The following is a 27,768-nucleotide window of genomic DNA, read 5'->3' as shown; positions in this document are numbered from 1 at the left end:
TGTAAAAGTAACTACTATCAACATCACGATGAAAGAGGTGATAATAAAGAAACAGTTTTAGAAACGATATAACTTTATTTGAATATAAACATTAAAAAAGAAATTTAACTACTTACTCTCAGATTGTAGATCAATCTCAAGAGGTGTTGAACCTGACTCAGTAACTGGAACTATAACTGAAAATTGTGCTCTAGCGATACCCTCGTCCACTTCATCATTAGTTACATCAACGATATCATCCACAACAAACTCCTCACCCGGTGACTGTTCCAAATCCAAAGCCTTCTTCAAATCAGCAATTTTGTTCATCAAACTGCCTTTCCCGGTACTAGCAATCTTCTTCTCCTTTCCTGCTTCCTTCTTAGCGTTACTTCTTCCTTTCGTGGTTTTGTTTATCGTGAATTTTGGAGTGGATAAGTAGGGTGCAGCTTTGAGAAAAGCTCTTATTGCAAATGTTGTAGGAATACGGTCTTTTTCCTGTATGGATTCTTTCGTGAGTGGCTAGCATAGTACTGGAAGCGAACGATTTGAGGCAGGTCGAACAGATGAACGGTTTTTCTCTTGTGTGGCTGCGGAGGTGGATTGTAAATTCTCGTTCACCTTATCATCATCTATCTCAATGATATCATCCACAACAAACTCCCCACCTTGTGATTTTTCCAAAGGCAAGGTGTTCTTCTTCAAATCAGCAATTTTTTTCATCACATTTCCTTTCCCGGTGTCAGCAATCTTGTTCTCCTTTCCTGCTTCCTTTTTAGCATTATTTCTTCCTTTCGTAGTTTGTTTATCGTGAATCTTGGAGTGGACAAGTAGCGTGCAACTCTGAGAGAAGCTTTTATCGCAAATTTTGCAAGTATATGGCTTCTCGCCTGTATGTATTCTCTCGTGAGTGGCTAGCATAGTTTTGGAAGCAAAGGATTTGTTGCAGGTTGAACAGGTGAACGGTTTTTCTCCTGTGTGGCTGCGGAGGTGGATTGTAAGTTGACCTAAAAGCCAAAAAGAATTAGAAAAAAGACTAAGTTTTCACTCTAATGGCATATAAAACAACATAATGCTATTCTACATCCCACCAGAATGAAAACAATGGGAACCTTCTCTGGTTACACCTCCGAGGCTTCTACAATTTGCAAGCCATACGGATGCTGAGACTAAGGAAGATGAGGGAATTCTACAATTTGCAATTCACGTCCCATCTGCTCAGCGCGGTAAAGTTCCAACGAGAATAGTTCCCTTCGTACTCCAATCAGAGTAAATGTAAATCAAAAATGAATAACCATTTTCAATTTCGTTGCAAAACGAAAATATAGCCGAACCATATTCTAGTCCAATCAGAGAGTGCAGCAAGCACCTCTACCGGTTTCCATTGTTTTCATTCTGGTGGGATGTAGAATAGCATTATGTTGTTTTATATGCCATTAGACTGAAAACTTAGTCTTTTTGCTAGCAGGTGCCGAACGAGTTTTAGCTATCTACCTACGTAAAGCTCGAAATAGAAATGGAAGATCAAGTGAATAGAGCAAATAGAGCCGCAGGTTGTACCAATAAAAATATCGCAAAAGAAATGAAAGGCAGAATTTACAGAACAGTCATCAGTCTAATATTGACATACGCGGCAAAAACAGGACCTGGCACAGAGAGGACAAAAAGATTGCTCGAAACAGCGGAGATGAAAGTCCTTCGAAAAATCGATGGCAAGACACTATGGGACGGAGCTAGAATTATAGATATACGACGGAGATGCCGGGAGAATAACCGGGTAAGAAACAGAAGAGTAGAATGGAATGACCACATAAGCCGAATGACAGCAAATACGAGTAGTAAGAACGGCGAGAGATGGTTCCCAAATAGGAAGACGATCAGTGGGAAGACCACGAAAACTATGGAACGACAACTTACTGGAGGAACATTGAAAAATCAGACAGAGTCATGTCTATATAAAAAGAAAAGTATTTTTGTCAAAAAAATTTCTTGGGCAGGGCAAAACTCTACCAAAAACATTCGCATGTGCACAGCGTACGTACTCGGTATAGTACTCCGGCCCGGGAAACATTTTGAAAATTTTATTTTGGCCGGCGCTTAAAAGTATTTGCCCACTCCTGCTATAGAGGCATATCGCTTATAAAGCATACATAACAGCATATAAAGTTCTATCAATTATCTTGCTAAAGAAGTTCGGAAGACATTCTAGGCAACTACAAACGCGGCTTTGGTGCTGGGAAAAACACTGGGAATTCAACCGAGATGTACACCAAATTTTCGTAGATTTCCGCAAACATATGAGTCGATAAAAAAAGAAGCAGATTAGGGCTAGCAATGCTAGAAATGGGAATACCAAGATAATTAGTGACTACTAATAATTCTACAGACTCATGTACAGGTAAAAGAAAAAGAACATCGATACCATTTAGTATAACATCAGGACTTATGTCGACTTTACACTACATGATTTATCATGTGATTTGTCATATGATTTTTCCCATGACGAGCCGCATGACAATGCTTATGACAAAACGAGCCGTATTAACAATGCAAAATCATATGACAAATCACACAGTGTAAACATGTAAATTTCACTCCATGACCAAATCATATGACAAATCACATGATAAATCATGTAATGTAAAGTCGACTTTAGAAAGGAGACCCGTTATCACCGTTGCTATTTAATTTGGTCTTAGAATATGAAATAAGTAAAATATCATCTGAGCTGACAGGGAGATTTGCGAATCGAGGATCAAAACTACCGTTGGCCTTTGCAGATGATCTAGATGCAGTGTTTTCAGAACTCGAGAAAGAAACAGGTAGTTTGAGCCTTAGAATGAATAAAGAGAAGACGAAATACATGCTCGTAACCCAAAAATCCAAGGCCAAGAGTTAGGCTCACCATAACTATTAATGATCACAACTTCGAAGTAGTAAAAGAGTTTAAATATCTGGGGGCGGTAATCACAGATGACAACAACGTAGAAAAAGAGATCTCAACAAGGATAGCTGCGGGGAATAGAGCATTATACTTCTACTCCAAGTAATGAAGCTTAAAATAGGACAAAACCTCGCAATTTTTACAGAATGGATTTGCTTGGAAATTTGAGAATAAGTAGTGGATAGTCAAGGATCAAAATCTATATGATGCCGAAAAGCGCTTTTGCCATGGGGGTGGTTGCCACCCCATCTCGGGGGTGGAAATTTTTTATTATATTTTGACCACAAAAGTGGGTAAAAACATTAATTCTAAGCAAAAAATGTTCAATACATAAGTATTTAAAAATATCTATCTCCAGAAATAAAAAAAGTCTCTAGGTCAAAAATTAAGTGACTTATAAAGAAAAGAGTGTCAGTCCCTATTTTTTTACGGTTGGAAAGTTTACATACCTGGGAGTAGAAATATATGCCGACGGATCAGAAGACAGAGAAATACGGAAGAGAATAACGCAGGCAAACAGAGCTTATTTTGCCCTCTCGCATATATTTCGGTCTAAAAGTGTCCACCAAAATACAAAGATGAAAATATATAAAATCTTAATTAAGTACTGAGGAGAATACTAGGACCTGTGAAGTCTGTAGAATCTGTGAAAAAACGGAATCTTCATAAGTCGATACAACAACGAGCTTTATCAACTTTATAAGGAAACACCCCTGTCAGACTTCATTAGAATACAAAGATTGCAATGGGCCGGACATGTGATAAGAATGGGAGAGGATGGGCTACCAACAAGAGCACTGAAGGGTAGAATGCAGGGAAAGAGACCGGTTGGAAAGCCAAGAAAGCGCTGGAAAGACACAGTAAACAGCGACGCACAAGCCCTTTTAGAAGTCCGTGTATGGAGAAGAGCAGCCACAGACAAGCAAGGATGGAGGCAAAAAATAAAGGAGGCCAAGGCTCAATTTGGGCTGTAGTGCCGTAGAAGAAGAAGAGATAAAAATCAATTTTCTTGGCACAACGACAGCTCTAAATAATCTTATAAATAAGTTACCTGTCGTTGAGAGTTTCTTACCACACACAGTACACAAAACAAACTTCTCTCCTGTGTGTATTTTTTTGTGGATTTTAAGGTCTGAAGATTGCCTAAAAGAGATCCCGCAAACGTCACACACGTATGGGCGTTCATTTGTGTGTTTTCTCATGTGAACTTTTAAAATGCCTACAACATTAAACCATTATTAATAAAACAACTGGAAGTATGGAGAGAGGCAATAGTATTCCCCGTTCATAAGAAGGGAGATAGAGCAGTGTACGAAAACTACAGAGGTACCACTCTTCTAGACGTAATATATAAGGTACTCGCTAGAGCAATAAGAAGCAGACTGAAAAAGTACTTAAGCGAGCAGGTTGGTGAATACCAGGGAGGATTCAAGAAGGACAGATCCACCATAGATCAAATATTCGTGTTAAAGCTAAACCTCCTTTTTATATATTTCAAACAAGCTTACGATTACGTAATAAGAAAGCGTCTCCGGAAAAGATTATCAGACTAGTAAAAATGACCTTAATGAAGACCGACAATAGAGTAAAGATAGAAGGAACCCTAATAGGAAAATTTGAAGTTAAAAGGGATTCAAGCAAGGAGATCCGCTGTCCACAGTGCTCTTCAACTTCTTGTTGGAAGCAATATTGAGAGAGAGAGAGAGAGTGCAATACGAACGAAAAGTATGACTTATGACAACAAAAGCCAGGTTCTGACCTTTGCAGACGATGTAGTGTTAATGGCAAGAACTGAAAGAGAACTGCTGAGGATTTTTGCTCTTTGAAACGACGACTAAGAAGTATGGACTGATTATTAATGAGCAAAAAACAAAGTATATGGCAACGGCGCAGACCACATATGAAGAAACACAACTGATGACTACCACAAACAACGAGAGTAAAGAATATTGCTTCAAAAAGGTGATGAAGTTTGAGTATCTAGGAATAACCCTACAAAGTAAAGGGGAAGAAATCCAAGAAATTGAGAAGTGAATTTCGAGAGGAAGGAAGACTGTCGGAGTCCTACTGAAATTATTAAGAGCAAAAACCATCTCCACTCCAAAATTGAGACTTTAATAACAGTGATCCAGCCCAGCTGATTAAGTCTGATGAGTCATTCTTTAAAAATATTCCTCAAAGTTCTTCACTACAGAATCTCCACAAAATGCGATAAGGTTATTAGTTGCTCACAATTTGGATTTCGAAAAGGCCTGGGTACCAGAGAAGCACTAGTTGCGACCCAAGTGCTAGCTCAGAACTGCTACGATGAAATGAAAGATGTAATGATGTGCTTTATATATTATGAAAAAGCCTTCGATCGAGTACAACATCATAAACTCGTACATATACTAAAGCAACTCGACATAGATAAAAAAAGACATTCCTTGCATAGCTGCTCTTTACTGGAATCGAACAGCTGTCGTCAAGGTGGATAATGAAACAACGCAAGCTCAAAAACTTCTCAGATGTGAGGGACAGGGATGCATTCTCTCCCCACTACTGTTCAATTTATATTCAGAAAGTATCTTCCAGGAAGCTCTTGAGGAATGCGAAAGCGGCATCAAAGTAAATGGTACCTGGGTCAATAATATACGATATGCGGATGACTCGGTCTTAATAGCAGACAATATAGAAGACCTCCAAAACCTTCTTAATAAAATTGGAGAACATAGCGAGAATATGGGACTTAGCATCAACATAAAAAAGACGAAGTTCCTTATAATCAGCCGTCAATTATGTCAATATCAAAATGCAAGACTAGCATATAACAACCAAGATGTAGAGCGCGTAAGAAAGTTTAAGTACCTGGGAACCTGGCTATGTGAAGACTGGATGTCGGATATGGAAATTAAATGTCGGATAGAAAGGGCCAGAAGTGCATTCATGAAATTCAGAAACGTCTTTACGAACTCTGATTTTGACCTAAGCCTAAGACTAAGATTCACGAAATGCTATATAAGGTCGGTGCTCCTATATGGCATGGAAGGATGGACTTTAAAAATAAACACAATGAATAAGCTAGAGGCATTTGAGATGTGGATTTATCGACGAATCCTTAAAGTTTCCTGGACCGCACGAATAACAAATGAAGAAATCCTGAGAAGAATTGGTACAGAATGCCAACTGCTGTGCACAATCAAACAGAGAAAAACGGCATACTTACCTGGGGCACCTAATTAGAAACGAAAGATACCAGTTTCTGCAAACCTTAATTGAAGGAAAGATCGAAGGAAGAAGGGGAGTGGGCAGGAAGAAAATGTCGTGGTTCCGTAATGTCAAACAATGGACAGGACTAAGAAACATAGGAGACCTAATACATACTGCAAGGGATAGAGAAAAATGGTCAAACGTGATCGCGAACATCTATTAGTGGATTGCATAAGAAGATCGAGCCCACAGTTCTTTACAGTAGCGAAACACGGGTTATGAACAAAAATCAAGAAAAAAATATGATGAGCATGTAGGAGCGTACTGTTCTAAAAAAAATATTCGGGAAAGTAAAAGATGATAAAGATGTTTGGAGGAGACGAACAAATGCGGAGATCAGATAGGGGAATGCAATTAGAACGAAAACAGGCATTGTTTCGGAAAAATTTAAACAAGCTTATATTTTTCTCAAACTTTTTTTGTTAGTTTATATACATGTTAAAGTAAAAAGTTTTACTCGCAGGTTTGGCCGCTAATTGTTTATTAATTGTTTAAAAAATAACAATTGTTTTCTATAAATAATTTTAAAAATATCGTTAAATTCATCATTTTACTTTGATCAAATATGTTTCTATTTTGTTTTTGATTATGCTGAATCCGAATATGGCATTGCAATTGGAAAATTCTTATACAGAAGCTCTTATACAGTGTGTCTGCGTAGCTAGGAACCACATGGAAAACTTTTTATTATCAATTTTACGAAAAAAAGTTATTCTTAATGAAATGCTCTGAATAGTCAAGAATCTAAATCTCAACCATCAGATATCAAATTTTATCAATTTTATACGAGTTATGTCAAAAATATAAATTTCGTTAAAAAAAGTAAAGTACCTTTATATTCCAGAATATTAAAAAATGATATTATGAAAAGTTGTTTGAAATTAGAAACTATGTCTAAATATACAATTACATCATTCTAATCGAAAAAAAAAATTCAATTTTTTCTCAAATTACGGATACTCATCATTTTATTACAATTATGATAACTATTTTATTATCACTTTTACGAAAAAAAGTTATTCTTCATAAAATGCTCTCCCTGGTCTAAAATATAAGATACAACCATCAGATATCAAACTTTTTTAATTTTATACGAGGTATGTAAAAAATATGAATTTTTCTAAGAGTTAAGTGCCTTTATTATTCACAATATTTTAATTAGAAGGATGTAATTGAACACTAAAACAAATTTTTTAATTCCAAGCAACTCTTCTTAATAACATTTTTCGATATTGTGAAATGTAAAGGTACTTTACTCTTGAGTGAAATTCATATTTTTTGACATACCTCGTATAACATTAATTAAATTTGATATTTAATTAGTAGAATGCGATAGTAGAATTTAATCAACTTAGTAAAAATAGTAATCTTCCCTTAAAAATACTACAAATGAATATACGAAGCGTCCAAAAAAACTTTGACCAATTTATCCTTTTTTTAAATCAATTCACATCTGATTTTGAAATTATTATTTTAACAGAAACTTTACAGCTCTTTGATTGCAATATATTTCAAATACAAGAATACGAACTTATATATAGTAGAGGTAACTATAACAGAAATGATGGTGTTATTGTATATGTAAAAAACAATTTAAACTATAAATACAACATTGTTAAGATCTCTGAAATGACAGCAATCGAATTGAACATTTACGGAAAAAATGAAAATATTAAAATCGTATCTACATACAGATCACCAAGCTCATGCCCAAAAGTATTTCATTTATGCTTTAATAATTATTTACGTAATACGAAGAGGTCAGACATTAATATTTTTGCAGGAGATATTAATATCGACTTATTAGTTGATGATGACTATGTATCGGAGTACAAAAATTTACTTAACATGTATGGATATGTATCATATATAAACCAAATTACAAGACGTCAAAGTAAAACGTGCCTTGATCATTTTTTTATTGAAAATTCACAAAAAAATAAATACAAACTTAGCTCTTACATTTTTAACTACGAAATAACTGATCATAGTCCCATTGCATTAATACTAGAAAATTTCAACACTTCAGTTGGTACCACAAATAATAAGCAAAAGAACACAATGTCCAAAAAATATACTGATTACATACAGTTAAAACTAAATTTAAAATTGGATCTCTGTTTATAATTCCACAAACATACATTATATAACTGAGGAGTTTATTAATACACTACAACGAAATATTAACATAACAACTAAGGAAGTAATAATTCGAAAAAAATCAAGAAATAAAAAACCTTGGATAAACTCAGAATTATTAAAAGCTATTGAGGAAAAAAATAATTTGTATAAAAAATCTAAGAAACACCCCAGTGACATGAATATTATTAATGAATATAAATTATCCAAAAATTATCTCAACAGATTAATAACAAAAGCAAAAAAGAAATATTTTAATGACTTAATTGATAAAAATACTTGCACTTCAAAGGCTCCTTGGAAATGTGTCAATAATTTGTGTAGTGGAACAGCAGCTAAAACAGAAATTGTGCAGATAAAAACAGTTGACAATATAATAACAGATCATGGAAAAATTGCAGATTTATTTAATAATTATTTTAGTGACTTGGGAAAAAAATTTGCTGAGAAAATTGATACACCTCTCAATTATGTTGAAGAGATTGAGTATGTAAAAAATACCATATATTTATTTCCAACTAATGAAGATGAAGTCATAAAAACTATACACACGCTAAAAAATAAAAAATCGCCAGGTATAGATACATTCAGATCAGAAATGTTAAAAGAAGTTGCAGAACAAATTGGTAAACCATTGACGTATATAATCAATAACTGTTTCCGATTAGGTATATTTCCCAATGTATTAAAAACAGGTATAATTAAACCGCTTTTTAAAAATGGTGATCGTACTGAACTTGGCAACTACAGACCGATAAGTTTAACTTCGAATCACAGTAAAATAATCGAAAAAATAATAAAATCTCGTTTAAATAAATTTTTCAAGAAACATAATATATTATCCGAAAATCAATATGGATTTAGAGAGGGACGGTCTACAGAAGATGCAATAGGTAAGTTGACAAAAAATATTTATAATTCCTTAGATAATAAAAAAGCTTCTTTATGTATATTTGTGTATCTTTCTAAAGCATTTGATACTGTAAACCACAAGATATTGTTAAACAAACTAAATAATTACGGCATAAGAGGTGTGGTATTAAATTTGTTAGAAAGCTACTTAAGTGACAGACAGCAACAGGTAACTGTGAATGGTAGAATGAGCGGGACCAGAACTGTGACTTACGGAGTTCCTCAGGGAACGGTTTTGGGGCCGTTTTTATTTACTGTTTACATAAACACCTTACTTGCATTACATATCTCAGGCCAAATCATAAGTTTCGCTGATGATACAGCAATTTTTTACAGTAGTAACAACTGGGAAAATTTAAAGAGAACTGTCGAAATGGACTTTGTAAAAATAAAAAAATGGTTTCAACATAACCAGTTAACTTTAAACGTTGAAAAAACTAAATACTTGCCGTTTTCATCATACACCGCTGGGTTGCCAAGCTTCAACCAACTGAAAATTGACAACCATACAAAAATTCCAGATACAGAAAGCATTAAGTACCTTGGTATTATAATGGACAGACACCTAAAATGGGATCACCATATAAAATATGTTGGGATTATTGGTTGGGGTGGAGCCTACAATGCTCACCTTAAAAATCTAAATATTATACAAAATTGGATTATTAGAGTAATATAAAGGGTGTTTCATTAATAATTGTCCATATAGTAACTGGAGAAACCTTAGCACAAAATACGAAGATTTAACCTAAAACACTTAAATAAAATGTGGTTCCTTACTAAGTTACAGGGTGTTTTATCTAAAAATTTAAAAACTATTTTTGCTCAGCATTTTAAAACTATTCGACGTATCCTTTTCGTATTTGGCACGAAGTATAGGTACTGTACAAACTACTAAATTATGTTAAACAAACGTTTCTGTCTATTACCAGAGGCGTACGACGGGGGAAAGTGAATGGTTGACTCTTTCAAAATTCTACGCCACTGGCGGAATTGCTATTTTAGTTCAATTTTTGGATTCTCCAATACTTTCTATGAAAATAATGTACTCTTCATTCGTAACGAAAAGTCATTAGTTTTCGAGATCTTTGAAGTTAAAAATGAAACGAAACGGTTATTTTGATTAATGTATTGTGTCGCTTCGTTTTTAGTTTCAAATATCTCGAAAACTAATCATTTTATCGTTACGAATAAAGAGTATATGATTTCCATAAAAAGTATTGAAAAATAAAAAAATTACACTAAAATAGCAATTTAGTCAGTGGCGTAGAATTTGGGAAGGGTCAACCAGCTACTATCCCCTGTCGTACGCCTCTGGTAGTAGCTAGAAACATTTATTTATCTTAATTTAGTAGGGTGTACAGTACCTACACTTTCTGCCAAGTATAATAAGGATACGCCAAATGGTTTTAAAGTACTGGGTACAAATAAGTTTTAAATTTTAATCATATGAATCATATCATAAATTAATCAAAATAACTGTGCCGTTTCATATTTAACTTCAAATATCTCGTAAACTAATGACTTTATCGCTACCAATGAGGAGTATATTATTTACGTAGTAAGTATTGGAAAATCTAAAAATGGCACTAAAATAGTAATTCCACCAGTGGCGTAGAATTTTAGAAGGATCAACCATTTACTATCCCCTGTCGTACGCCTCTGGTAGTAGCTAGAAACGTTTGTTTATCACAGTTTAGTAGGGTGTATAGTAGTGGCACTTTCTGCCAAGTATGAAAAGGATACGTCCAATAGTTTTAAAATGCCGAGCAAAAATAGTTTTAAAATTTTTAGATAAAACACCCTGTAACTCAGTAAGGAGCCACATTTTATTTAAGTGTTTTGGGTTAAATCTTCGTATTTTGTGCTAAGGTTTCTCCAGTTACTATATGGACAATTATTAATGAAACACCCTGTATAGAAGGGGTATAAGGTCTTCAGTGGAGCAGTTATTTACCGACAGTCATTTCATGGATCTAAACCAGTTGTACTCTTACAAATCTTTATTGTATTTACACAACGAGAAATCATTTCTGGATTGTACCCACTATACATACCAAACCAGAAATAGAAATTTAACAACATTAGTACCAAAAAAAGAAAAAACAATCGGCCAACGTTGCATTGATTTTTTGGGACCAAAAATTTTCAATAACCTTTATAAAAAATTTAAAAAAGAGTTAAAAAAGTGGATCCATGGTAACAGACATAAATTACGTGAATTAGTGAATAGGTAGAAATGAGCTGAAATTAGATAAATAATTTTGTGTTTTATTAGTTTTAATCTGTCAAAAGATTCCATATTTATATTTTAATGTTGTAAAATTGTTGAAATTTAATTGTTGTATGTTGTAAAAAGTAAAAAAGTAAGGAACTGAAATGTTAGATAAGTAATTCATTTTTTCTACTAATTTTAATTTTAATTTATCAAAAGTTTCCATATTTCTATTTTAAAATTGTAAAATTGTTGTAAAAATATTAGAATTTGTACTTAGAACAGTGTTAAAAAACTCAAACCTCACGTACAAGTTGTAGTCCATGTGGCTCACAACTTCTGTGAGAAACTGGGTTTATTTATATATTGTTATATATCTTTTGTATTGTACAATTTTTTTTGCTATAAATAAACTCTATATTATATTATATTATTTGATGATTGCATCTTAGATTATGTACGATGCAGAGTATTTTATAAAGAATAACTTTTTTTCGTAAAACTGATAATAAAAAAGTTATCAATAGGTTCCAAATTACGCAGACATACTGTATAAGAGCTAAAAAAAAATTTTTTTGCTGAACATTTATTATTGTTGAAGCTTATTATTAAATGTATTTTAGGTAAGTTTTACAGAAAAAAGTTTTGACACTTTGTATAAACATTTTTTTAGCAGGTAATTTTCGGTTTTTGTATTACATTTTTGTTATCTTTCTTAATTTTCTTAAAAAGAAATAGTTTATTTCACTTCTAAAGTAAAATAGTTTAGTGCATTTTAAAGACTACATCCTAAGCTTTAAAAAAGCACTTATAAAACTGTAATAGATCTGTTCAAACTAGAGTAATACCGTCTTAAAATGGTGGTAATTCTATAAAACTACGAAGATTTCAAAAATTACATTTTTTGAGACGTCATATCATTTGAATAAAATTTTTGAGATTTTTTTTATGTAACATCATTTAGTAAGATGCTTGAAAGGTAAGTTGTGCAAAATTGAGAGTTTTATAAGAAAAATTGTATTAGTTACACATTTTTAAATCATTTTAAACAAAATTCATGTAAGGCTCAGTTTCCGCTCACGCCGTACTTATGCCCATACATTTTATTTCTTTCTATTATAACCATCTTCTTCTTCAGGTGATATCTCCGCTACGGAGGTTGGCAATCATCTTAGCTATTTTAATTTTTGAGGCAGTAGCTCTAAATAGTTGTTTTGAGCTGCATCCAAACCATTCTCTGAGGTTCTTCAGCCATGAAATTCGTCTTCTGCCGATGCTTCTTCTGCCATCTATCTTTCCCTGCATTATGAGTCGCAGGATGCCATACTTCTCGCCCCGCATCACATGTCCGAGATACTGTAGTTTTCTTTCTTTAATTGTAAGTTCAACTTCCTTCTCTTTACCTATTCTTCTCAGTACTTCATTGTTCGTAACTCTATCTACCCAGGAAACCCTCATAATTCTTCTATAGGTCCACATTTCAAAGGCGTTAAGTCGTCTCATTGTCTCTACATTTAACGTCCATGATTCCAGTCCATAGTATAGTACACTATATACGTAACATTTTATTAGGCGTACTTTAAGAGCTAATGTTAAATCTTTGCTACATAGGACCTTTTTCATTTTCATAAAATTAGAACGTGCTTTCTCGATTCTGACTTTGATTTCTGCAGAGTAGTCATTATTTTCGGTTATAAGTGTTCCTAGGTAAGTGTACTTTTTTACTCTTTCGATCTGCTGGCCCTCTACTATCAAGATTTCGTTAGTATTATGGTTGTTTTTACTAATTTTCATAAACTTCGTCTTTTTGATATTGAGAGAGAGTCCGTACTCCCTACTACACCTTACTATTTTACTCATGAGTATTTGCAGGTCTTGTAAACTATCAGCTATTATTACTGTATCATCTGCATATCTGATGTTATTAACTAAGACTCCATTTACTCTTATGCCGACTGTTTCATTTTCCAGAGTTTCTCGCGTTACCTCTTCAGAATAGGCGTTAAATAATAGAGGTGATAGTATGCAGCCTTGCCTGACTCCTCTCTTTATTTCCATTTCTTCAGATGTTTCTTTTTCTATTCTTACTATTGCTCGCTGATTGTAATAGAGATGTGTTATTAGTCTTAAATCTCTTTCATCTAGGTTTTTAGTTTTTAGAATTTCCATGAGTCGGTCATGTTTTACTTTATCAAACGCTTTATTGTAGTCTATAAAACAGACGTAAAGAGAACGGTTAACATCCAAACATCTCTGTGTCAGCACGTTGAAGGAGAATAATGCCTCTCTGGTGCCCATACCATTTCGGAAGCCATTTTGAGTGTCGCTAATATCCAGCTCCAGTTTAGGGTGTATTCTGGCGTGGATAATTTTCAGCAGAATTTTCAAGGTATGTGACATTAAGCTTATGGTTCGGTAGTCACTGCATTCTTTGGCATTCACTTTTTTTGGCAAACACACAAATGCTGATATCAACATTTCTCTAGGGATGATTCCCGTAGTATAGATAGCGTTGAACAGTTCTACTATTATGTCCAAGTTTTTCTCGTTGACCAACTTTATAACCATAAGATAGCTTAATTATTCTTCTTTCATGTTCAATTTGTAAAATTTCATTTGATCCATTAGTTAAAGAATTACGTTAAAATAACTCAACCGTACACTTCGCCGTACGTTAGTTTACAGTGCGCCAATGTTTGTGAGAAGGGTGACTTTAACGTTATAAATAAAAAATTATAGAAGATACAGATTTAATTTTAGAAAATTCTTTATATAAGGTTTTTTTTGTAACATTTTCTGAAGTTTTCAATGGTCAAGTCAGTTTTTTCTAAAGTTTATATTTTCGGAGTTATTTAAAAAATCATCTAATTTAGCAGTTCATTTGTTTAATAAAAAAAGAAGCACCCAGTTCTCGAGTAGCACTTTTTGATATGTTGTTTATTAAACATTTCTTAATGAAATTACAAAAAGCTCTATCTTGTTTGATTTTTTCCGAAGTAAAAATCTATATGCACTCCCCTAAGAGTACCGGAAACCAGAACTTAGCCAGATCGTCAGAACAAAGAGACTTAGATAGTTGGATCATCTTGCGAGAATGGTTGACGGAAGGTGGGTAAAGGATGCGCTGCTGAGAGAGGAAGGAAAAAAGAGAAGAGGACAACCATGGAAAAAGTGGCTAGAAGCGTGTAAGGAGGACTTTCAAACAATTGGTATAACAAATTGGAGACCTGCGGCCATGGACAGAGGAAAATGGTGGAAAAATTTCAAGTCAGTGGACCTTTAATGCCCTGTTGAGCTGTGTATACAGAGTGGGACAAAGAAAACAGTCCACCTTGATATTTGGCAGTATTTATTAGATTTTAAGGAAATGACGAAACAGGTCGATTTTTTATCTAAGGGGGACACATTTTTACGGTACATACATTATTTGTCATTTGTCAACCCCTCCCTTCCACTTCCACTCAATGTGCTAGCTCATTTAAAAGGTTATTCAATTCTCTATTCAGTAAACAATAATTGTTAAATGGGTTGCATGTGAGAGTTCATTTTAAATGAAGTAAAAGACAGACGTACTCTCAATCATTTATTGTAACTTCCGACGACCGGTTTCGCTCTTTAAAGTATGTAGAGCATCTTCAGGTCAACGGTTACAAGTCACTAAATGCTACAAATAAAAAACCAGAGTTAGAACAATGTCTGGTTGTAAAAGATGCTAAAGATCCATAAGTCAAGCCAATGTTGAACAACATACATAAAAGTAGTGAAAATAGTGGACAAATACATATGCATGTAAAATCGGGGGCGGTAACAAATGTCCCCAAGCTCACAAACACATGCAGATGTATACCGTGTATAATCAAGCAACTATAACGTGTCGTACTTACATTCGGATACAAGAAGCTACTACCTCAGTATTCATTAACATGATGTTTTTGCTTAAGTTATGCTAACGGGATATGGTGGAATAGACGGAGAATGTTGCAAAGGTAAACAAGTTTATGGGAATTGGGAATTATTGAGTGTGAAGAGATAGTTGTTGAAAGACAACCACCAAATCTGTGCCTGTTATTATGTGTATTTTTAAATGTGATGGTTTTAATGGTTCTAAAGATTTTTATTTCTATTTATTAAAAGATTTTGTTTTTATTTAATTTATATTTATTAAAAGACTACTATTTATTAGTGTATGTGTTAGTGTAAGATTGACAAAATCTTACACTTTGTCAATCTTACACTAACACATACACTAATAAATTAGTAGTCTTTTAATAAATATAAATTAAATAAAAACAAAATCTTTTAATAAATAGAAATAAAAATATTTAAAACCATCACATTTTAAAAAATTGTATATATGACATCCACTATAGTTTACTTCACAAACATAATAACAGGCACAGATTTGGTGGTTGTCTTCCAACAACTATCTCTTCATCCTCAAGAATTCCCAATTCCCATAAACTTGTTTACCTTTGCAACATTCTCCGTCTATTCCACCATATCCCGTTAGCATAACTTTAAGCAAAAACATCATGTTAATGAATACTGAGGTAGTAGCTCCTTGTATCCGAATGTAAGTACGACACGTTATAGTTGCATGATGGTATACATCTGGACGGTATACATCTGCATGTGTTTGTGAGCTTAGGGACGTTTGTTATCGCCCCCGATTTTACATGCATAAGTATTTGTCCACTATTTTCACTACTTTTATGTATGTTGTTCAACATTGGCTTGATCTTATGGATCTTTAGCATCTTTTACAACCAGACATTGTTCTAACTCTGGTTTTTTATTTGTAGCATTTAGTGACTTGTAACCGTTGACCTGAAGATGCTCTACATAGTTTAGAGAGCGAAACCGGTCGTCGGAAGTTACAATAAATGATTGAGAGTACGTCTGTCTTTTATTTCATTTAAACAATAATGATTTATACAGGGTGTCCAAGAAAAAATATTTTAATTAAATTAATTGACACAAAAAGAAGAATGTATGTAATTTATTTAATTCAAAATAAATTCTACTGCTGTCACAAAACAGAAAAAATGTGTTTTGATAAATAAACATTGTCTTTCGCTTTATTTCAATGTTCAAGCTGCCATCCATCTGCCTCTTGGTAGGTTGAATATCGAATTTAAACAAAAAAAAAATATTTTATTTGTCAAATAAACATTTTTCTCTGTTTTCTGGCAGTAGTAGAATGTATTTTGAGTTAAATAAATTGCATACATTCTTCTTTTTGTGTCAATTAATACAATTCAAAATAATTTTTCTTGGACAAACTGTATAAATAATTGTCAATGTTAATATTACTCAATAGAGAATTGAATAACCTTTTAAATGAAGTAGCACACAACCCCTATACCCTATTTAAAAATAAGGGGCGGGCGAAATCGAAGGGAGGGGGTTGAAAAATGACAGATGTATGTACCGTAAAAATGTGTCCCTCTTGGATCAAAAATCGACCTATTTCTTCATTTCCTTAAAATCCATTAAATATTGCCAAATATAGACTGTCTTCTTTGGCCCACTCTAACACCTAAATAGTTCACCAGAATAGGAAGATTGTGAGTGGATATACTATATACTTACTTCTTGACATAAAATTTTCTTTACACACACGACAAGGAAAAGGCTTATCTCCCGTGTGGATCTTCTCGTGAAAGTGAAGAGCCCCACTTTGTCTAAAACCTTTACCACACACGTTACATATGTGTGGTTTCTCTCCAGTGTGATTTTTCATGTGTTCTGCTAAAAAACTGGGATACGCAAATGATTTGTTACATACGTAGCATGTGTAGCATTTTGTATAATTTTTGTCGTGTGTTCGCATATGCCTCTTTAGACTTTCGGCTGTCAAGCATCCTGTAAAGAGATTAATATAATATATAATCATATCCCTTCTACCATACAATGGTGTAATTGGTGTACGGTGTATAGAGATTAAAATGTTCATAAATCATACTACACTGCACATCAAAGAAAACCGGCCTCCCACAAAATAGTTCATTTTTGTTGATTTCTCGAATTTCCTAAGCCAGTTGTCCGATTCAAGTGATTTTTTTAATAAGTTAAAGCATTATTCTTTAACAATGTCGCTGTAATAATATTGTTGCTAGACAGGTAAATTGTTATTGTATACCGAATGTACCAATCAAACTGTGATCTTTTCTCAAAGTTCGCATCACCCTGTGGAATATACTAGCATTTATAAAATACTGAAATTGACAACCAACTTTAGCCTCATGTTTTCTTAACATTCTGTTTTTAATTCATTCGCTTATGTTGTATAATAAAAAAGTTAGGTGCTTTAACAACTAGCCTTGTTTTTCATCAATACAAGGTGTTTTTATTTATTTATTATTTATTTACGGACCGAAGTCCATTAGTACATGATACAATTAAATTAAAATCTCACACAAATTAAAAAAATAAGATCTAGTAGGTACAAAATTGGTAAATACATAACAAACAATAATAAGAATAAAATTACTTGCTCTCATTTAACAATTGAGAGCTAGAACATTTTGAAATTGACAAATACAACTTATCCTAGAACAAAGACAATAACAGTAACAGTAGTTGACAAATCAGTCTTGAAATTAGAACATTAGGTTAAGTATAAATGTAAATGTAATTGTGTGGAAAACGCAGTAAAGTCGTTCACAAAGAAATCAATTTGCGGAGATAATGTGTTTGCTAATTTAATAGTTTTTAAATAGGTAACTTTGAGGGGTAATTCTGCATGAAAAAATAATGACAGTTTGCTCTATAAATGTATGTCCGCGAATCCTTCGTTTCCGAGACAGGGGATGTTGAGATATCCAAATGAAATTTGGTGTGTTTTAAGAGGTAGTTATTGTGCATTTTTTAACATACAGTTAAGAATTTTATGTTCACAAATGGCGGACATAAGGGTCATATTACATGTGTGAGCTCCAATAGCGAATATTAAATTCCTAATTGTATATCAAAAAATGCACAAGAACTACCTCTTAAAATCCACCAAATTGCATTTGCATATCGTAAGCGGTTTTAGAGCAATAAATAAATTCTCAGTTTGTAGGAAAAATTTCAACGCTCCCTATCTCAGAAACGAAGCATTTACGGACATACGTTTGTAAAGGAAACTGTCATTATTTTTCATGCATAATTACCCCTTAAAGTTTGCCATAGATATTTAAAAACACCCTGTATTGACGAAAAACAAGGCTAGTTGTTAAAGTAAGTACCTAACTTTTTATTACCCAACATAATAGAATAAATTAAAAAACAGAATGTTAAGAAAACATGAGGCTATAGTTGGATTTTAATTTTAGTATTTTATAAATGCTAGAATATTTGACAGGGTCACGTGAACTTTGAGAAAAACATATTTTGTACTCTGCACCGAGTATTCGCGATGAAAAACAAAGTAGCTGACCTCTGGTGGAATAAATTTAAACTACTATAAGTGGTATAAACAAACCAGAAAATTGTTGATTTGAATGGAATTTGGTCACTATTACGAAATTTTTAGTAAATTTCAGCATTATGAGTACATTAAAATATTTTAAATCAAATCGGTATTGTTCTATTCCTCAATTGAATGTTTGTTTATACCATTTATATCGGCCATTTTCTTGCATTCAACCTGCCATCTATATTCCGTTTCAATCGAGAATAGCATGAAACCAAATAAAAATTGATGGTTTTGATTTGATTTAACTTGAGTCTCTTGCCATACCCTGTCACATGTTTCTAGGTTTACCTTTATCAAAGAAGTTTTGCAAGAAGACTAAATTGAACCAACATGCACTTACTCGTTGGTAAATATATTTAAATATTCTACCAATGTATGCCTTTAGCAACCTCTAATGAGGTAAGATGAATTGAGCGTCGATAACAATTAAAGTAAACTGTGAACCTGAGGCATATTTATAACATCAGGAGATGCTGGGAATTTAGTCCACTAAAACATCAGCACTTTACCTGTCTTAATCGCCATCATTTTGTACTCTGCACCGACTACGTATAGTGTGAAATCAAATAAAAATAGAAACCAAATAAAAAATTTTACCTTTATCACAGCTGGTGCAGGGAAATGGCTTAACATTGCTATGTCTCAACTCATGTTTCTTCAGTAGATACTCAAAGACAAAGAACTTGTTACACTCTTTGCATTCAAACTTTTTATCTTTGTTTTCTAAATGTGTTGTCAAATGCGCCTTTAAATTCAGTTTCCTGCTAAAACTGAGTGAGCAAGTCATACACTTAAAAGCATTATCTTCGTGAATCCGTTTATGTTTATTAAATAATATTTTATTATTGAATTTCTTCTTGCATACATCACATTTGTATTTATCTTTAATTCTAGCTGTTGTAAATTGTAATTCCTTTGGTAAAGGATTTACTTTCTCTTGAATGATCTGACTCCGTTCTTCCGATTTGCCAGTTTTGACCAATTCATCTTGCTTTGAACAATGTTCTAGTTCTGAGGGTGTATCACATTTTAGTGGGTCTTCATCTTCCAGTTCCAGAGCTTCAGCCTCTATTTCTCGCAACATCCTTCTTGTTTCCTGGGTTCTCAGCCTTGCATCCGAAGCTAGACATATCTCCACGAAATCAAAGGCTGTGAAAACGGCTTGAGTGCATTCACTACAAATGTTTGACGGCAGGGTATCGGAGTATAACAACTACAAGAATAAATGTGTTTTAAATCAAATTAAAATACAGTGAATACCAAAATACTTGCTTTTAAATCAGTCATTTTTCTTATGAATTCTACAGCTGATGTATTGTCTTTATGGATTATTAGTGTAAATAAATTTTTCATATTTTCTGAAGTCTTAAGGCAAATCCTGCATGTATTTTTATAATTAATTATTTTATTTTCTAAATTCATTTTCAAACTTGTTGATTTTGGTAAAAATTGAGGTTTGGGAAAGAGGTCACTGTCAAGAAAATAGCCCAAAAAAGAAGCAGAGAATGAATTGAGGTTATAAAATGTATCATATGGTTTTGACACTACGTCGATTCTACTAATTATACAACCAGTAATACACGAACGTTAGTGGCTGAATACATTTTGCGCTCTCGCACGGCCATCTTTACTTTACAAGCCATGAATTGAAAAAGGCAACGTCGCAATTAATGACGTCGATTCTTGGACTACCACTTTCGAAACCACAATTTTAAAGTACAAATTCTGGTAAAATTTATAGTATTTTTTGAGTCGAATATGAAAATATATTAATTAGAAGTTTGTACAAAATAAAATTAAAAGTATTTCCTTGTAGTTAATGTTTATTATACAAAAAAAAACCAATGACAAGGATATATGCCTGTAAAATACTTTATTTTGAATTTTGAATAAATAATATCTTATTTTAAATTATATACAAAATATCGCTAGAAATAACTACAAAAACAATTGCTCACAATGTTTGATGTGCATTCTTGGGGTTTAGAGTAGATAACTTCTCTGTTGCAGGTGTTTGGATCCAAAGACATCCATAGGGAAGTAAAGTTTAAAATATATAAAACCCTCATAAGGTAAATAGCAACATATAGTGTAGAAACGTAGATCATGACTGAAAAGACAATAAATCTTATTAATACTTTTGAAAGAAAGATAAGGAGGATACTGGGATCAATTTGCGACAATCGTATATTTATGGAGAATAAAATTCAACAAGTTCAACCAATATTACAGAGAACCCTCTATAGCAAATTATGCAAAAATACAAAGATTGCACTGGACAGGTCACATTATAAGAATGGACAGAACACCTAGTAGAACGTTTAGCGGAACTATGGTGCGACGTCGGCCAGTAGGAAGTCCAATAAAGAGGTGGATAGACGAAGTGAGAAACGATATTGAGGGTGAACTGGAGGAGAGCAGCCAGAGATAGAGATACTTGGAGGCGAATGCTGGGGGAGGCCAGAGCCCCACTTGGGCTGTAGCGCCATAGGAGAGAGAGAGTAGATAACTTTCTTTTTGAAGTTATACTTCTTTACCGGCGATGAGGGTGAATTTTTATATGTTAAAACCTATGATCCCGGCGCATGCGCATTATAACTTTGTTCTGATTGGATGTTCAAATGACATGTCAAAAAATATTCAATATGGCGGCTGTGGCACAGCTGTGCTGTAGTTTGGTAATTTATGGTTGTTGCGTTTTAAAATTTGTGTGAAAAGTAACAACAAACAAAAGTTAGTTAATAGTTATACTGCCTTTTTAAATAGTTTTCATATACCTATATTTTTGGACTTTTGGACTATTTTGGACAAGGAAAACTCATTCTAATTTGGTAAGTAGTTTTTATTATAATCATATTGTAATTATACATTTGGATTAGGTTGAAATACAGTAGAGCCTCGATTATCCAAACTAATTGGGGGGCATAGGTGTTCGGAAAACCGATTTGTTCGGATAATCGAACTACAATATATTGATACATATTTATGGTCATACATATTTATCCACAAGTGAATAAAAGCCATATTTATATACCTACATATTTATTTATATCTTGATAATGACAACTAGCAACTAAACAAAAAAGTGCAGTCTTTGCAACAACATAATTATTTTTGGATACAATATTGAAGAAAATTGAAGATATTTTAAGCGTCAATTACTAACGCTTGCTCGGTATTCGAGTGCGGGACGCGGGAGTCGATAGTTCGAATAAGCGGTCGTTCGGATGATCGACGTTCGGATAATCGACGCTCTACTGTACATTTATTTTCTCAAGAATGGGGATTTTAGAGAGAAATCCCAAATTAGGTCCGATTTTTATTTTTAAATTATGATTTTTTGCATTATCGTTCAGAAATCATTTTTTCTTTGTGGCATTTTTCAATGTGTTTGTGTGCGTTTTATTCTTTTATTTTTTTAAATTTTTGGTATTGTCTTAAAATTCACATAATATGTAGTAGAAGTATAACTTCTTACGTGCGTACAAAGTACACACACATTCTTTTTTTGTTATCCTCTTTATCATTATTTTTCCAGCGGATACACCGTAACCAAAGTTCTTATAGTTTTGGATCGTTTGGAAACAAGAAAGTGCTTTCTGGTTGTTCATTATTTTTAAGAGTGCTATCGCAATTGCCTTTGCACTCTGGCACACAGCAACGGCGCAGCATATACAAAAACAAAAATTATAAGTACACAGCATGTAAAGTACCAAACTTAAAGAAACATATATAAATATATTACTTATATTGAACTAGAATAATCTTAATAACAACCTTTTAATATTCTTTAAATATGCTGAATAGGTGTCTTATAGAGAAAAGAATGCCCAATCTGTGGGAAAACGCCGAAATAATACTTTTACACAAGAAAGGAGACACTACTCATATTGAAAACTACAGGCCTATAAGTTTGTTGTCACATTTATACAAATTGCTAACAAGAATAATAACCAACCGCATAACACAAAAACTTGATTTATATCAACCGGTTGAACAGGCAGGATTTCGAAAAGGGTTTGGTACTAACGATCACAAACCATCAGAACGCTGGTAGAAAAAACCACAGAATATAATGTACCCTTACATATGGCATTTATTGACATTCACAAGGCTTTCGATAGTATTGAAACCTGGTCCTTTTTGTCAGCCCTAAGAGATGCTCGAATAGACTCACGGTACACTACACTCATTAAAAACATTTATGAACAGGCCACATTCCACATCAAAATCAATGAAGACCAAAAAACCGAAAAAATACGCCTTGGTAAAGGTATTAGATAAGGTGATACTATTTCACCAAAACTTTTTACCTTAGCATTGGAAAATGTATTCAAACAGCTCGACTGGGAGGAAAAAGGTCTAAACATTGATGGTGTATGTTTGAGTCATTTGAGGTTTGCGGACGACATAGTATTATTCAGTACAGATATCAAGGAACTGGAGCAAATGATGAAGGAACTGAACCAGCAGTCAAATAAAGTAGGTCTCAAAATGAATCTTCAGAAAAAAAAATAATGAGTAATGTACAAACTAATCTTGTTATTGACAACGTCAGTCTTGAAAATGTAGACCACTATATATATCTTGGGCATACCATTAAAATCGGCAAAGAAAACCAAATAGCCGAAATAAAAAGACGCATACAATTGTCTTGGGTAGCTTTCGGCAAGTTAAGCTTTATCTTGAAGAATAGAGATATACCAATGTGTCTAAAACGTAGAGTTTATGACAAATGTATCTTGCCTGTAACTACATATGGACTGGAGACCATGGCCTTTACAAAGAAAACCTTAGAGCAGCTCAGTACAACTCAAATAGCGATGGAGAGGGTCATGCTAGAGATTAGTTTGAGAGACAAAATTCGAAATATCGACATTCGTGAAAGAACAAAGATTACTGATGTCGTAGAACGTATAGCAAGGCTCAAGTGGCAATGGGTCGGACATGTTGCCCGAGATAATCCCGAAAAATGGACACAGAGACTAACAAACTGGAGACCAAGAGAGAACAGGCGAGGAGTAGGCAGACCGCAGAAGAGGTGGGCAGATGATATCAAACAAGTCGCGGGCAAACAGTGGATGAGAACTGCCAAGAGTAGAAATCGATGGAAGCAAATGGAAGAGGCCTATGTCCAGCAGTGGATGAACACAGGCTGAAGAAGAAGAAGAAGAATGTTCTTTATAATTTGTAGCACGAAATATTGTAAAATGTTTCAGTTTCTCTGTGAATAATTGTTTGCAAACAAATGAGAACTGACTGATTTAACCTTTTAACCGGTCTACCGTTAGATGTTGCCAAGTTTCAACTTCATGGCTTGTTCTTGTTAAGTAAAGGTGGCTCTCGCCAAAATTTTAACTGTCTTTTTGTAAAATTTAATTTTTATGGTAAAATAAGGAAATTCAAAATGATCAATTTGCTAACTGTATTATATGACTTTTAGTTTTTAAATTACAATTAACATTAGCTATGGGCACATGTGAATCGTGGTGTTTTTTTCAATGCTATTTAGGCTCGGTCTTTTCACCTCCGAATAACTATTTATTGGGAAGTTTATTCGGCAGATTACATGTAAATCTGTCAAATAAACCTCCCGATAACTTTTATGCGGAGGTGAAAAGACCGGACCTTAATGTAAATCATTATTTTATACATATCTATTTTCTTTTTTATACCTACAAATTTCTTTCTATAAATATTTAAAAATAGTTTAAAATTTTTAAGTATGTAGTTGATTATTCTGTGATGGCGTCGAAGTCATGGAAAACTTTTTTAAACGATTGTAAAGGAAATTATGTAGGTAACATGTAGATTGTCTACAAAAAAAATTATATCACAATTTTTTCATTTGATTGATTATACCATAGACGGGTTTACACCAACAATAAATTGATCAAGAAATTGACGAATTTATTTAAGGCCAAATTTGACGTGTACAAAATGCATGGTTTGTGGTACAAAACACAATTTGACATCCAATTTTAACCACAGATCATCTAAAGTGTTCTGTGATTTTACCGTGAAAATGAAGAAACTTGACGAAATAAAACATGTCCCATGATACTATAATTAAAGTTATTTATAGTATGTTATTTATAGTATCATGACATGTCCTATAATAGAACATGTTCTATTTCGTTAAATTCCTTCATTTTCTTTTTATTCACAGCAAAATTGTGTTTTGTACACGTCAAATTTGACTTTGAAGAATTTGGGTCAATTTATTGTTGGTGTAAAGCGGGTATTATGTATTATCATAGACAGAGTGTCATTCAGAGCGAAGTGACGACACCATCTTTTTTATTTGGCTCAGTGCTGTTTCACTATTTACGCTTAGTAAAGCTGCGACAGTTGTCCTCCCCTTCCGTGCCTATACTCACACTTAACATCATCTTAGTTTCTCGATACAATGTGTTAGAAAGAGATACCGCAAACCAGTCCAAGAGATCTTTTCGTCAGGAAGCGTGGACGGTAGGCTCACTCTATGTTAATTTAAACCTCTATGGATTATACCTTTGATCGGTGCTTTGATTTTCTGCTGCTGTATTTTGGTAAAATTTTAAAAGTACTAAAGAGTTAACTGTAGCCTTTTTCTTACATAAAATAGGCCGCCCGTTCTTCTTCTGTGCTCAGAATTTTTCTACGGCTTACGGTTGTTGAGAAAAAAATTTGTTTAGAGATTTGGAAATTTCGTAAAATAAAAAAATTCATATTTCGTCCAATTTCAATCCAACAGTTTAACTGTATCCCCTTTCTTATATAAAATATGCCGTTCGTTCTTCTGTGCTCAGAATTCTTCTACGGCTTACGGTTCGTGACAAAAAAATTCGTTTAGAGATTTGGAAATTTTGTAAAATTAAAAAATTCATATTTTGTTCAATTTGAGTCCAAGTCACGTCATTTTTTTATGACCTCTAGCCTCCCCGCAATTGTTTTTCTCTCGAGGAATCGAATAAACTCTAAAAACGTAGATTTTCTTAAAAAAATTATATCATAATTTTTTCATAGACTGAAAAGAATTAAATAAGTTAAAAATTATTTTCCATTTACCTCTACCGAAAGTATACTTTTCCGGACCTGATTGTAGGGAGCAAAGTTGTACTTTTCCTCCCTAGGGAGGAAAAGTAAAAGTGACGTCATGGTATTTCATTCATGAAATATAACTTATTGACGCCCTGTACAATACCTATTTTCTATTACGTAAGTATCTATACATTTTAACGTTTATTTAAAAACACTCTTGCAGAATGGTAAAAAAAACAATAAATTGTTACTCTGATTTAACAATGTTTACATTAATAATTTGACTTATATTTTGACAGTTGACAGTTATATTGTACCTACTTGTTAGTTTTAGTTCTAATAAATTTTGTTGGTTAGTTACATAAATAAATTAAGTAAAAATGAAAAAATGACTTGTTATTTGAGGAAGGTGGAAAAATCATATATATAACATGGGAGTAAAGTGCCTTTTCCTCCCTTGAATGATTACTGCCCTCCGCTACGCGTCGGGCAGTAAACTTCATTCTCGGGAGGAAAAGTAGCACTTTCCTCCCTTGTTATACAAATAGCTATTGTCAACGCATTACTACACGCTGTCACTTGCAAAGCCTCTCAACATTTTCGCACAATTTTATAAAATATAAAACTTTTTTAGACGTGTTGACGAGTTTTATGAAAGTTGAATAGGGAACTTGCATAAAATTTTAAATTCGAAAAAAATGTTATAAATCACAACAGAACATAATTTAAAACATGTATCAAAGAAGTTTTGTTTGTCTTTCGTTTGGCCCCTAAAGACGATTAAAAATTCAAATTATACCAGCCAGCCCAACGCGGGTCGTGACGTCATCGGGCTATATGTTTACACTCCACAAAAACAAAGTAAACACAATTGTATATAATTTTAAATTAGACATTATAAACGTCAGTAGAAAATACAGTTATGTTACGTTAAAAATGTTTTTGATCGTTTGAACTATTCATAGAAAACTTGTACTTTTACAAAATGGTTCTATTTTCCATAGTAAATCTTCTTTCATTTCTTTCAAAAACTGTATCAAACTCCAATCTCAACAAACTGGTATATATTATTACAATGACATACGATAAATGCCATTAGAATTTAAATATTTTCCCTTTATTCCGCGACGATGAACTGGCCAAATACCCAAGTAGGTGGAGGCCAATAAACTAAAGAAGGATAAGAAGAATATACCTAAATATATCCATAACATAACAATCTAGTAAAACCTTAGACAAGGAAAAAAGAGAGGACGGGTAACACTCATTTAACACACACGTTCCAAAAGTGAAGCCAGTTTTTGGTGTGCTTGTCACCAAAAACATGGCGGTCACGTCAAAAATAACAATGGGTTGCCAGTGGTGGGTGTTCGTTGAAGGTTAAAATTTCATAAAAAATAAAGTAAATCATCATCTAAAATTCGTAATAAAAACATATGTATGTATTGAAACATATGTACGTAATATGAGCAACTTAATAAAACATTTACCGTACACAAATTCTTCATTTTAAATACATTTCATGTTTTTATTTTAAATACTCAATGCATAACAATACCCCAAAGATACGTCGATGATCAAAATCTCTGGTGTCGGTTTGGCTTCACTTTTGGTCATAGGATTACTCGTCCTCTCTTTCCTTGTCTAAGAGTAAAACTATGTGACGTCACGGGTCGTTTGAACTATTTTAAAATACAGAAGACTTTAAATTTGTACTTCTAAGTTATTATGAGTTTTTGAAGTGTGAAATTTTGAAAATCTCATTTTTCTACAAAACTGAACATTAATATGTAATAAAAAAAATTGTGCAAGTTCCCTATTGTTTGGTGGAAAAAACACTGAAGA

At 33.2% G+C, this 27,768-nt stretch overlaps 1 protein-coding gene across 2 annotated transcripts; it reads right to left on the bottom strand.

Annotated features, from left to right (window-relative positions):
• Positions 1 to 55: 55 nt before the first annotated feature.
• LOC114349449 (gastrula zinc finger protein XlCGF57.1) lies at positions 56 to 20,459 on the bottom strand. Of its 2 annotated transcripts, XM_028299828.2 has the most exons (5): positions 20,173 to 20,459; positions 19,498 to 20,113; positions 17,031 to 17,303; positions 3,975 to 4,142; positions 56 to 986 (listed from the first exon to the last, which is right to left on the bottom strand). In XM_028299828.2, the coding sequence occupies exons 1-5, from the start codon at positions 20,320 to 20,322 to the stop codon at positions 502 to 504; spliced, it is 1,692 nt and encodes a 563-aa protein (XP_028155629.1). In that variant the 5' UTR covers positions 20,323 to 20,459; the 3' UTR covers positions 56 to 501. The 2 variants fall into 2 exon arrangements, with proteins under 2 accessions (XP_028155629.1, XP_028155630.1); XM_028299829.2 differs by lacking the exon at positions 3,975 to 4,142 and having other exon boundaries at positions 20,173 to 20,448.
• Between the last annotated feature and the right edge of the window lie 7,309 nt (positions 20,460 to 27,768).

This window comes from Diabrotica virgifera, chromosome 6 (assembly GCF_917563875.1).
Source record: "Diabrotica virgifera virgifera chromosome 6, PGI_DIABVI_V3a".
Lineage (NCBI taxonomy): Eukaryota > Metazoa > Arthropoda > Insecta > Coleoptera > Chrysomelidae > Diabrotica > Diabrotica virgifera.
Note: the sequence above shows the minus strand (reverse complement) of the source record. Positions and strands in the feature narration are given on the sequence as shown.

Excerpts from the sequence above, each read along its gene's own strand:
- LOC114349449 (XM_028299828.2), bottom strand. The coding sequence starts at position 20,322 with ATGAATTTAGAAAATAAAATAATTAATTATAAAAATACATGCAGGATT. Across the intron at positions 20,114-20,172 it reads GAAAAATGACTGATTTAAAA|TTGTTATACTCCGATACCCT; the intron begins GCAAGTATTTTG and ends TTATTCTTGTAG. Across the intron at positions 4,143-17,030 it reads AGAAAATTTTATGTCAAGAA|GCATTTTAAAAGTTCACATG; the intron begins GTAAGTATATAG and ends TTAATGTTGTAG.